Below are 13,378 nucleotides of genomic sequence, written 5' to 3' on the forward strand. Positions count from 1 at the left end.
TCTGTCGTAGATTATTTGTTGTTATTGTTTACTTGCTGAATCATGTCTGACTCTTTATGATCCCATGAACTGTAGCCTACCAGGCTCCTCTTTCCATGAGATTCTCCAGGCAAGAATACTGGAGTATGTTGCCAATTCCTTCTCCAGGGGATCTTCCTAACCCAGGGATTGAACCTGTGTCTCCAGCATTGGCAGGTAGATTCTTTACCACTGAGTCACCTAGGAAGCTCCATAAAATTATTACTGAGTTCCAGTTTTCATTATGCATGAAGATGATATGATTTGATCCATGGTAGAACTAAATTTATGCTAAAACAAAAAATAGGATAGTATAAATGAGTATTTCTTAATACAGATAAATACAACAAAACTTCCATTGGTCTTAACTGTGTCATGAGAAAATGGCTATTAGTATTTTGCCAGACTTTGAGAATATGTCTGGATAGTCTGGTTTACAACATAGGCTACATAACGAACAGGAAGTCACACAGTGGTTGTCAAGTAAGAGCCTTGACATGAAAGCCATGAGGGCAGGCCTCGATTTACAGCAGAGCCGTTTCTCACGCAGGGAACTCCATAACCACATTATACGGATTTATTCCACAGTGATGGTCATAATTCTCCTGAGCAATGCAGGAGATTGAGACGGCCTGACTCAACTGTGTGGCTACTTTGTGGCATTGCCATATTGCAAAGTGGCTTCCCTTTGCCAACTGTCACACTTTTGGATTCCTCTCCTACTGTAACTCATGATAGGCAAGGTAGTGGCCTCCCTAAGACGTCCATGTTTGAATTCCCGGGCCCTGTGAATATGTTATGTTACATGGCAAGGAGGAATTAAGGCTGCAGATGAAATTTAAGGATGCTACGTGACGTGTTTAGTCACTCAGTTGTGTCTGACTCTTTGCAACCCCATGGACTGTAGCCCTCCAGGCTCCTCTGTCCTTAGGGATTCTCCAGGCAAGAATACTGGAGTGGGTAACCCATCCCTACTCCAGGGGAACTTCCCAACCTGGGAATTTCCCAACCCAGAAACTGAACCGGGGTCTCCTGCATTGCAGGCAGATTCTTTACCAGCTGCGCTACCTGGGAAGCCCTTAAGGATGCTAGTCAGCTGGTTTTGAAATGGGGAGATTATCCCGGATTCTCTGGGTGGCCCAGTATAAATCAAACTGTCCTTTTAAGTGAAAGCAGGAGGCCAGGACGTCAGAATCGAGGTCAGACGAAGGACTTGAAGATGTAGGATGGAAGCAGAGCCTAGGGATGCAGCTGGCCTCTGGAAGGTCAGACAAGGAGATGGACTCTTCTCTGGAAAGGCTTTTAGCTCAGTGCAACCCATTTTGAGTGTCTGACCTCCAAAACTGTAAGATGGAAAAAAATTGTTGTTTTAAGACATTAAGTTTGCAGTAATTTGTTAAAGCAGCAATAGGAAACTAACACAGCACTGTCCAGAAGTGATCGTGTCTGAATTTTCTCCCAGCTGCAAGCTAACCAGTTGGCTTGTCACAGTCCCATGGATACTGACAGAACACAGGAGACCAATTTCTCTCTCTCAGCCATGGCAGCAGCTAGAGCACCAGCCTTTTGCATGGTTCACTGAGCCCAGCTTTCCACAGGGCAGCGTGAGGAGGCCACACACACAATGGGGTGTGTAATGGAGGAGCCTGAACTTGGGGAACTCACAGCTTTCCAATTGGCCAGTCAGCATGCCTGCTCTTTGCTTCCAAGGCAGGTACTATCTCTTCCAACGCTGAAAAGAAGTAGTGAGACTATTAAGCATGGGAACAGTGGCTTTAACTTACAAACTACTTTTCACCTCTACCATCTAAGTTTATCTTAACAACCCTGCAAAAATGTAACTTTCTCAAGAAACGGAGGCCCAGAAACGCTGACTGACAGGCACAAGACCACCGACCCCATAAGAGTGGGGCCGCCGTTTCCTGTCACTTTCCATTCTACTACCCTTGGCAAACCCATCTATTATTTGTACAGCTCTTCAATGGCACCCCATTCCAGTACTCTTGCCTGGAAAATCCCACGGACGGAGGAACCTGGTAGGCTGCCCTCCATGGGGTCACTAAGAGTTGGACACGACTGAGCGACCTCACTCTCTCTCTCTCTCACCCGTGTAAAGTAAACAAGTATTCATGTGCTCACCCTGGTGACTTGCATGTGGTGGAGGCCAAGTCCGCTAATAGAAAGGATTAGGTGTCTGGAAGTCAGATCCCGACTGTGTTTCTTACTAGAGTCTCTGACCTCCGTGAGCCTCTATTTGCCCATCTGCAAAATGGGTTCATAATTCTCTCACAGGGATGCGGAGAGACTGCCGCCTCACTTGTAATGCTCATGTTGTTCCTCTTGGAATTACTTGCATCCGTAAGACTGTGAATTTTCATTCTCGATTGAAGTATATTTGACATAGTATTAAATTAGTTTCAGGTGTTGAACATAGAGATTTGACACTTTTATAGATTACACTCCATGTAAAGTTATTATAGAATATTGCTGTAATAGCTGTGCTGTGCATTACATCCTCGTATCTTCTTTATGTTACTCCTAGGGGTGTGTACCCCTGAATCCCCCTCACTCATTCTGCCCCCCTCACCTCTCCCCTTTGGCAACCATGAGACTGGTGTCTGTATCTGTGAGTCTGTTTTGTTGTATTTGTTCTTTTTTTAAACTGTGAGCTTCTCAAGGGCAGGGGCCATGACTTTGTGCTGTTCACCCTGGCCACAGACTCCATGCCTGATAAAAGGACTCGCTGAGTAAATATGGCTGACAGAAAGCAAAGGCCTGGATGCTTGTCTTGCCAGCCTTCCTTTCCAGGTCCCCGCTCTCTGGGCTGGCTTACTGCATGATGACTTGTGCCCGCTGGGGGCGGTTTCAACACCGTAGGAAGTTCAGGTTCTCCGGAGCAGTCACTTTCATTTCCTAAAACTGAAATTTCTGGAAACATGTGAGGCAAGGGCGGAATTTTAGCTCAGTCACTCCTTGGATGGCCCGTGGCAGGACAGAGCTGTCCCACACTGCTTCCTGGCAGAGCTGGGGCTGGCTCAGTTGCCCAACCTTCTGTGATTTCAGGCACGACAGCCCTTCCTGTGCATCTGTGATGCCAGGGGAAGTGTCCTTGGCAGAGCTGGCCACAGCCTTGAGAATGAGAGTCCTTCCCCTCTCAGAGCCCGGACTTCTCTCCTCCAACAGGAACAACAAGCTATTGTTGAGCCTGCGGGTTTGGCCTGGAGCCCTCCCTTGACAAAGACATACGCGCTTCCTCAAATGAGGTTTCCGTGGTGTGGGTTCCTTCCCACACCATTCTCTGCCCCTTCCCTTCTCCTGGTCTCTGTTCTCTGCTTCTGCAGGGGTCCCCCCTCCTCCCCAACACTTGGCCTTCATTGTCCCAACTCAACTGCCTGAGGCCACACCTTGTGCTCACAAATTGCACCTCCACCCATGTCATCCACACCCTCATTTTCTGAGAGAAACCGGGCTCATACAGTTGGTAAGAAGGAAACAGTATTCATCCTAAAGTTGAAAGCCCATAATATTTTTATTCCTTAGTGTATTTACTTTTATCCAAGGGCCTTATTCATCCAAGTGAATACTTTCTATGGCACCGCTTTCACAGAGACTTTCTGCCCAGTTAGTCCTTCCCAGATCCCTCAAGGAATAATTCTTTCTTGATAACTTTCTGCCCTTCAGAGGGAAACAAGGAGCGGGTCACTGACTTTATATTTGGTCGACTTTGGATAAGGGTTTTCTTTACCTATTGGGTCTTCTGCCCTCAGTGGACCAGAAAGATAGGTTTGGGATCCGATCATTTGAGTGGCAGCTGTTACGTGGTTATTTTCCCGGCAATCAGCTTAAGAACAGAAACAGATGCTTTTTTGGAAAGAGTGGGGGGAAAATATCTACCCAGATGTCCACAGCCATTCACACCATTTAATTTTCTCTCCGAATTTTTATTCGCTGCCAACACAGCTTTGCACTCTGCAGTTTTACATGTCTAACTAAGAGTTCTTCAGTCAGTTGACCTACAATCCAATTTCTCTTCTCATTCACCCTGTCATTGCATACTTTTGTAGCTATTATTATTATTCACATGTTGAAGGTGTGTGTACATATACAGACAGGCAGCTTCATTTCTCCAGTTGATTTTCCACAAAATAAATTTATTTATTCATTTGGCTTTACTGACAAACAGCTCACAGCACTCTCAAAGCTCAGGCACTGCTTGTGCTTTGCAGAAGGCACTGTGCCTAATCTTTATAACAATCCTATCAAGTTCCTCTTACAGAGATGATACCCGGTGAGGAGCCGACTCCGTGGCCTCTATCTGCCTCCCTACTGCACTTTCATAGCAGACATGTTTTTAAATCACTTTTAAATATTGTTTCTCATAACAAACAAGAGTCACGGCATCCTAACTTTCTAAAAGTCAATCTGGATTGTCCAACAGATATACAGTTAAGGCAGGACCCGGCCCCACTGTACACAGAGCAGGTTCATGATTGGTGAGTGATATTCCTGCTGTTCCCTTGCGCCCTGTTCCCCCAGATTCTGGGGGGTGGGGAGGATTACAGGGAGTGGCCCCTTGAATCAGGAAATAGAAAGGTGGCTGTGGGCAGAGCAAGTGACTATGTGAGATTCCTTGCCCCTCGGACAAATATTCTCATTATTTATTTCCGGATCCATCAATAATTTGATTAGACTGACTGACCTACAGCAAACTCAAGCAGGAACTCAGTTCAGTCGCTCAGTCATGTCCGACTCTCTGCGACCCCATGAATTGCAGCACGCCAGGCCTCTCTGTCCATCACCAACTCCCGGAGTCTACCCAAACCCATGTTCATCGAGTCGGTGATGCCATCCGGCCATCTCATCCTCTGTCGTCCCCTTCTCCTCCCGCCCCCAATCCTACCAAGCATTAGGGTCTTTTCCAATGAGTCAACCCTTCGCATGAGGTGCCCAAAGTATTGGAGCTTCAGCTTCAACATCAGACCTTCCAATGAACACCCAGGATTGATCTCTTTTAGGATGGATTGATTGGATCTCCTTGCAGTCCAAGGGACTCTTAAGAGTCTTCTCCAACACCACAGTTCAAAAGCATCAATTCTGCGGCGCTCAGCTTTCTTCACTGTCCAACTCTCACATCCATACATGACCACTGGAAAAACCATAGCCTTGACTAGACGGACTTTTGTTGGCAAAGTAATGTCTCTGCTTTTAAACATGCTATCTAGGTTGGCCATAACCTTCCTTCCAAGGAGTAAGCGTCTTTGAATTTCATGGCTGCAGTCACCATCAGCAGTGATTCTGGAGCCCAAAAAAGTAAAGTCTGACACTGTTTCCACTGTTTCCCCATCTATTTCCCATGGCGTGATGGGACCAGATGCCATGATCTTAGTTTTCTGAACGTTGAGCTTTAAGCCAACTTTTTCACTCTCCTCCTTCACCTTCATCAAGAGGCTCTTTAGTTCTTCTTCACTTTCTGCCATAAGGGTGGTGTCATCCGCATATCTGAGGTTATTGATATTTCTCCCAGCAATCTTGATTCCAGCTTGTGTTTCTTCCAGCCCAGCGTTTCTCATGATGTACTCTGCATATAAGTTAAATAAGCAGGGTGACAATATACAGCCTTGATGTACTCCTTTTCCTATTTGGAACCAGTCTGTTGTTCCATGTCCAGTTCTAACTGTTGCTTCCTGACCTACATACAGGTTTCTCAAGAGACAGGTCAGATGGTCTGGTATTCCCATCTCTTTCAGAATTTTCCACAGTTTATTGTGATCCACACAGTCAAAGGCTTTGGCATAGTCAATAAAGCAGAAATAGATGTTTTTCTGGAACTCTCTTGCTTTTTCGGTGATCCAGCGGATATTGGCAATTTGATCTCTGGTTCCTCTGCCTTTTCTAAATCCAGCTTGAACATCTGGAAGTTCACGGTTCACGTATTGCTGAAGCCTGGCTTGGAGAATTTTGAGCATTACTTTACTAGCATGTGAGATGAGTGCAATTGTGCGGTAGTTTGAGCATTCTTTGGCATTGCCTTTCTTTGGGATTGGAACGAAAACTGACCTTTTCCAGTCCCGTGGCCACTGCTGAGTTTTCCAAATTTGCTGGCATATCGAGTGCAGCACTTTCACAGCATCACCTTTGAGGATTTGAAATAGCTCAACTGGAATTCCATCACCTCCACTAGCTTTGTTCGTAGTGATGCTTTCTAAGGCCCACTTGACTTCCCATTCCAGGATGTCTGGCTCTAGGTGAGTGATCACACTATCGTGATTATCTGTGTCGTGAAGATCTTTTTTGTATAGTTCTTCTGTGTATTCTTGCCACTTCTTCTTAATATCTTCTGCTTCTGTTAGGTCCATACCATTTCTGTCCTTTATCGAGCCTATCTTTGCATGAAATGTTCCTTTGATATCTCTAATTTTCTTGAAGAGGTCTCTAGTCTTTCCCAATCTGTTTCCTCTATTTCTTTGCACTGATCGCTGAGGAAGGCTTTCTTATCTCTCCTTGCTATTCTTTGGAACTCTGCATTCAGATGAGAATATCTTTCCTTTTCTCCTTTGCTTTTCGCTTCTCTTCTCTTCCCAGCTATCTGTAAGGCCTCCTCAGACAGCCATTTTGCTTTTTTGCATTTCTTTTCCATGGGGATTTTCTTGATCCCTGTCTCCTGCACAATATCACGAACCTCTGTCCATAGTTCATCAGGCACTCTGTCTATCAGGTCTAGTCCCTTAAATCTATTTGTCACTTCCACTGTATACTCATAAGGGATTTGATCTAGGTCATACCTGAATGGTCTAGTGGTTTTCCCTACTTTCTTCAATTTAAGTCTGAATTTGGCAATAAGCAGTTCATGATCTAGCAGGAACTAAATCCCCACAATTTAAATTTGCTGGTGGTGATGGTTTAGTCTTGCAAGCCCATGGACTGTATCCCTCCAGGCTCCTTTGTTCGTAGGATTTCCCAGGCAAGAATCCTGGAGTGCATTGACATTTCCTTCTTCAGGAGATCTTCTGGACCCAGAGATCGAATCCGGGTCTCCTGCACTGCAGGCAGACCACCAACTGAGCCACCAGGGAAGCCCCTTCAATACTGGGGCCTCTGTTAAAAACAGTAGTTAACACTGAGCACTTACCAGGTTCTGGGCATTGTAACAGACATAAAAACTGAGTCTCGTGATCCTCTCAGTCACAAAGCTAGCATGCGGAAGAGGCAAGATTTGAGCCCACGTCTCTGAGACAAAGCTCTTGCCCTCCCAAGCCGTGCCACGCTGTCCCCACAAGGCTGCAGAGGAAGGCTGTGACAGGTTGTGCCGAGTCCTGGAAACCGGTCCGTTCGGCTTTGGATCTGTGTCTGTGCTGTGTGTGGGCCATGGTTGACATCTGCCCTAAGTCCATCCAGAAGCTGACTTATGGCAGAGATTCATGTAAGTCCTTTAGAGCCAGAATAGCATCTTTTTATGAACCTGTATTTTAGTATGTACGCAGAAAATAAGTGAAAAGCTGTTGTAAGCCAGGAATGAATATTGATTCATAAAAATCACTTAACTTCCTTCTCGAAATAGTAAATGGTATCATTTCAGGCAAGGTTTGTTTTGCTTAAGAGTCTCATATGAGGCAGTCACACTTGAATTGTGCAATTCATATGGATAATATTTGTATGAAGAAATCTTGCAACAAAATAGGGGCATACACATACATACATAGTATAAAAACTCTAGCCTTTTCTATGATTTGAGTATTCCTTCACATTCTCATTGAGTAATATTATTCTTACTAAGACAAGCAAGATTATGAAGCATAGGGAGTTGTCTATGGAGATCTAGTGACAGGCGAGGCTTAGGGACTTTGAAATCAGACGGACTGAGGTTCCAATCCTAACCACGTCACTTGGCAATCCTGAACCCTTCTGAGCTGCTTTATATCTAAAAATGCAGGTCATATTCGCCTCATAGACTTGTTAAAGCGTTAAACAAATACACATTAAACTACAAGGAGAGATATGAACACAAAATGAGGCCTCAACAGAAGGAACCACATCCCACTCCTCCAACCTCCTTCTGGAATCTACCTGCCAAAGTTGACTTCTCCATTCTTCAAGCTTCTTTCTGAGCTCCATTTTGTAGTTCTTTATCTCCTGAGTATCTTGATTCATTTAAAAGTTTTTATTGAACGTATATAACATACAAGTTACTGGGTAAGCGTGAAGAATACAATAGTGAGCTAAACAAACAATTCTTTTTATGGCCTCATGAGAGAGACGGGCATTAATCACACACATGGGAGCATCTAGTTGCAATCTAAGCTAAATTCTATGAAGGAAGGAAACACATATCTAGGTTGAAGAGTAAGGGAAGTGAAGGTGAGCGGAGACCTGAAGGAGAAGTGAGTATGGCAGGTGGGGATGGCGCTGGTGCCGCTGTGACGACGGAGACGGTGGAGATGGCGCTGGTGCCGCTGTGATGACGGAGACAGTGGAGATGGCGCTGGTGATACTGTGACGATGGAGACGGTGGAGATGGCGCTGATGCTGCTGTGACGATGGAGACGGTGGAGATGGCGCTGGTGATATTGTGATGATGGAGACGGTGGAGATGGCGCTGATGCCGCTGTGATGATGGAGACGGTGAAGATGGCGCTGGTGCTGCTGTGACTATGGAGACGGTGGAGATGGCGCTGGTGATACTGTGACGATGGAGACGGTGGAGATGGCGCTGGTGCCGCTGTGACGACGGAGACGGTGGAGATGGCGCTGATGCTGCTGTGATGGTGGAGACAGTGGAGATGGCGCTGATGCCGCTGTGACGATGGAGACGGTGGAGATGGCACTGGTGCCGCTGTGATGATGGAGACGGTGGAGATGGTGCTGGTGATGCTGTGACGACGGAGACGGTGGAGATGGCGCTGGTGATACTGTGACGATGGAGACGGTGGAGATGGTGCTGGCAGAGGTGGCGGTGCCAGTGCTTCCAGCTGTTCATATGGAAGGGCAGGGAAAATGTTAAGTCATTCAGTCGTGTCTGACTCTTTGCGACCCCATGGACCATAGCCTTCTAGGCTCCTCTGTCCACGGGATTCTCCAGGCAAGAACACTGGAGCGGGTAGCCATTCCCTTCTCCAGGGGATCTTCCCAACCCAGGGGTCGAACTTGGTGGTGGTGATGGCGCTTCCAGTTGTTCATATGGAAGGACAGGGAAGATTCTGGAGACTGGGGTGGGGGGAGGAAAACCCTCTCCTTCAATCCTGTGTTTGGTGACACAATTGGCAAAAGAGCCTGCCTGTGTGGGAGGTAAGGGTAATTCAGAGATTCTGAAGTCAGAAGAGCAGCATCACCCCAACTTCCCCAAGGCTTCCTGCTGGCTATCCCAGTGCCCCTGTGCAGCGGGCATGCATATTCAGACCATCTGGAGGCCACACCCAGGCTGGTATTTTCCCTTAAAAAGGGGGGAAGAACATAGTGAACCAGAAATGTGGGGTCAAGTGTGAATCTCCATAGAATGCTTACAGAATAGGACCCCCAGGGTCTGCTAACCCTTCCACTGTGAGCTCCAGCTTCTGCCAAGTGTTGGCCTGAATCTAAAGAAGGAAGAAAGAGAAGGCAAGAAATGACAAATGAGTTGGAGGAAGAGGCAGGACAAGTGGACCCCGAGAAAGATGCAGGAGTCCAGGTTAGTCATTTTGAACTTGGACAACCGTTGGTGATGTCCAGGTTCAGGGAGTGATGGAGGTAGTGCAGGGGAGGGGGTCTGGAGGAGGAGCTGGCACAGGAGCTGAGAGGTGATGAGGAGGTCATCTTTGTGACCAGTGAGTCTGGGCTCCTGGTAGATCTTTTTTTTTTTTTGAGATTTTTATTTTTTAATTTTTTTAAAATTAATTTATTTATTTTAGTTGGGGGCTAATTACTTTACAACTTTGTAGTGGTTTTTGCCATACATTGACATGAATCAGCCATGGGTTTACATGTGTTCCCCATCCTGAACCCCCCTCCCACTTCCTTCCCCATCCCATCCCTCTGGGTCATCCCATTGCCCCAGCCCTGAGCATTTGTCTCATGCATCGAACCTTGAATGGCATTCTGTTTCAAATATGGTAATATACATGTTTCAATGCTATTCTCTCAGAACGTCCCACCCTCACCTTCTCCCTCAGAGTCCATAAGACTGCTCTATGCATCTGTGTCTCTTATTCTGTCTCGCATATAGGGTTATCATTACCATCTTTCAAATTCCATATATATGCATTAGTATACTGTATTGGTGATTTTCTTTCTGGCTTACTTCACTCTGTATAATGGGCTCCAGTTTCATCCATCTTAATAGACCTGATTCAAATGTATTCTTTTTAATGGCCGAGTAATATTCCATTGTGTATATGTACCACAGCTTCCTTATCCATTCATCCGCTGATGGGCATCTAGGTTGCTTCCATGTCCTGGCTATTATAAACAGTGCTGTGATGAACATTGGGGTACACGTGTCTCTTTCAATTCTGGTTTCCTCGGTGTGTATGCCCAGCAGTGGGATTGTTGGGTCATATGGCAGTTCTATTCCCAGTTTTTTAAGGAATCGCCACACTGTTCTCCATAGTGGCTGTACTAGTTTGCATTCCCACCAACAGTGTAAGAGGATTCCCTTTTCTCCACACCCTCTCCAGCATTTATTGCTTGTAGACTTTTTGATAGCAGCCATTCTGACTGGTGTGAAATGGTACCTCATTGTGGTTTTGATTTGCATTTCTCTAATAATGAGTGATGTTGAGCATCTTTTCATGTGTTTGTTAGCCATCTGTATGTCTTCTTTGGAGAAATGTCTATTTAGTTCTTTGGCCCATTTTTTGATTGGGTCGTTTATTTTTCTGGAGTTGAGCTGCAGGAGTTGCTTGTATATGATCTTAAGAAGTCTACGAGCAAGTGCCAAAGTCTTTGACAAGTGAAAGGAAAGGCATAGGAGGACAGCAGATGGTGAGACAGAAGAGGCTGTGAGGTCAAATGGTGTGTGTGAGCCTGGAACTTTAGAGGAACTGGTTTTCTTACAAACAGTTGGAGAGATAAGAGTCAGTGGCTCTCACATCTCAGGAAGTGGAGTTCCTGGGTCTGATGATGCCTTTGGGGGGACATTGAGGATTTAACCCTATAGATTTAATCCTATCGCATAAACCAAAATGTGGTACGGATCATCTCTTAGTAATCTAAGAGGTCTGGCACTGTTAATAATGTGTACACACCTGAATCTGTCCCAGTGCTTACAGTTCAGGGAAGCCACAGCTGAAGGGAGGGTGGAAGGACGCTGCCAGGACACACAGGAGCAGACCCGAAGACAAGGCCTGTGGTCAGAGAAGCTGACTCAGCTCAGAGGGAGCCGTGGGGACAGGCAGTAGAAAAGGAAGGAAAGACACGACAAACTTTATTTAGGGACTCAAATTTAATTTTGTCAGCGTTGGCTTTTTTTTTTTTAAATGTCTTCAGAATTTCTTTGTCTGCAGAAGTGAGAATTTGGAAATTTGCTTTGGCTGTATGATTTAATATCTAAATGACTAACTTTGCCAAGTTACAAACTTTGTCCTTCCTTAAGTGTTCAGGTTCCACTATTCATAAATCTACCAAATTCAAATATCACTTTAAAAGGGACTTTGGCTTTTGTTTGATCCTATTCACAAATTTTGCTAATTAAGCCTAAATAATTTTAGCAGCATTTATAAGAGTAATGTATTTGGTATTCTCTTTAAGTGTATTAGTTTGACTTAGTAAAACTTTCCTGAGTTCTTAAACAATGCTTATATAACTAATACACTTATAAGAATGATAAACTTTAAACTCTGTTAAATGTTTCAATGTATGACAAGTACTTCGATACATGCTTATACAAACAATGAAAAATTTCAGCTTAAAATCACAATAAATGAAGTAAACATTTTAAGTTGGAATTACAAGCCTGACCTTGACTCTAACAGGCCAAATTAAAAAAAAAAATGTGACAAGTCTTTAAAAAACAAATACTCACAGATTTCGTAACACAAAATATTAATGTAAATACTAATTAAAGCCTTCCAGAGTTTGCATCCAGAAACTTTCTGGATCATGCTTGACTGTCTATACAATGGCCAAGAAGACAGCAACTCCAGGGTTTGAAAGATATACACATATAAGAAATCATTACATCATCATACATAATTTGTGAATTCCTTCATAGAGAGGTGGCCAATGATATGGACTATGAAGATGGCAACATTCTTGTCTGTGACCATGATTGGCACACTGAACCCCGTTTGTGCTTTGTAACAGGACTGAAGCTAGAGAAGGCAGCAGTCACACAGCTCATGTCCCTGGGTTTGAGTTGTTATCATGAGCTCAATTTTTCCATCCACATGGAAGGCAGCAACTTCTACGCAGATTGCCACATCACATGGTTGGACTTAGCAGCTATTTGATTCTTAAAATATTTCAACATATTTCCCCAGGCGCTCTAAAGAACTGGGAAATTGATAAAATTCTGCCTTCTTTCCATATTCTTCCTGATGCATGAGGCCATACAGAGTTAGAATGATACGAGCTGCTCACTAGTGGTTTTGCCTGACTCTGTGGCTGGAAAGAATACACCAACATTTCTTCATTCTTGTTTTTAAACAGGGTCAGCTATCGTGTGGCAAGGATAGGAAGTTGGGGCAAGAAGGCACTGGTCACACTTCTGTCCCTTGCAGTCTCACTGTGTCTGTAATGTCCACACTCCATTCCTCCAGACCCAACTAATGCTCCGAAAAGGTTTGTCAACCCATTACTTAACAAGTATTAGCTGATTAGTGCCTCCTGCGTTCTCAGGGCTGGCGAGGCTTCACGGTAGAGAACAAAGGCCATGCCCTCATGAAATATACATCCAGCCACAACCAGCTGCTGTATGTGAATTTGAAATCTCCTTTTCTACCGTCCACTACATGTCTTGCAACAGATGAAGATTATTGCCTTGTCTGGATTCTTGTATATTTGAATCTAACTCATAACAGCTTACCTCATATGTCATCTTCATGGTTTGGCCCTTTGCATCTTGAAGAAAATTCTCTTTCCCTGTTTTTTCATCTTCCCAAGTTGTAGATTCCTGAAATACTTACAAATTCTTTAAAAATGAAACACAAACTTTCATGGGCTTTATGTTCTGAATTAACTTAAGGTTGATACTTCTGATCCTTAGAAGTATGTACCAACAAGTTGAAATCAATGTGGATCAGTCACTTGGACCAACAGGTGAAACAGTCAATTTTACTCTGAGAAATTTGTCTTTCTTTCTTTTCTTTCTTCCCTCCTTTCTTTTTTTTCAAAGAATGACCATTTGGGCCATCAGGAATGGTCTAGGAATATATTAATTTCTGGAATCATT

General features: G+C 44.5%; 1 protein-coding gene and 1 long non-coding RNA gene across 2 annotated transcripts in view; one reads left to right on the forward strand and one right to left on the reverse strand.

Annotated features, from left to right (window-relative positions):
• On the reverse strand, positions 1–8,437 carry LOC145527263 (uncharacterized). The gene is made up of 2 exons (XR_014069601.1): positions 8,083–8,437; positions 1–1,750 (listed from the first exon to the last, which is right to left on the reverse strand). It is a non-coding gene; the product is annotated as an uncharacterized LOC145527263 (long non-coding RNA).
• Positions 8,410–13,378, forward strand: part of TLR2 (toll like receptor 2) — a 21,710-nt gene continuing 16,741 nt past the window's right edge. Inside the window, exon 1 of the mRNA XM_081544949.1 lies at positions 8,410–9,679. Coding sequence (XP_081401075.1) covers positions 9,624–9,679 — 56 coding nt within the window. The 5' untranslated portion in view covers positions 8,410–9,623. The remainder of the gene's footprint in view (positions 9,680–13,378) is intronic.

Source organism: Giraffa tippelskirchi, chromosome 11, assembly GCF_054371585.1.
Source record: "Giraffa tippelskirchi isolate mGirTip1 chromosome 11, T2T-mGirTip1v1.2.pri, whole genome shotgun sequence".
In the NCBI taxonomy this organism is placed as follows: Eukaryota; Metazoa; Chordata; class Mammalia; order Artiodactyla; family Giraffidae; genus Giraffa; species Giraffa tippelskirchi.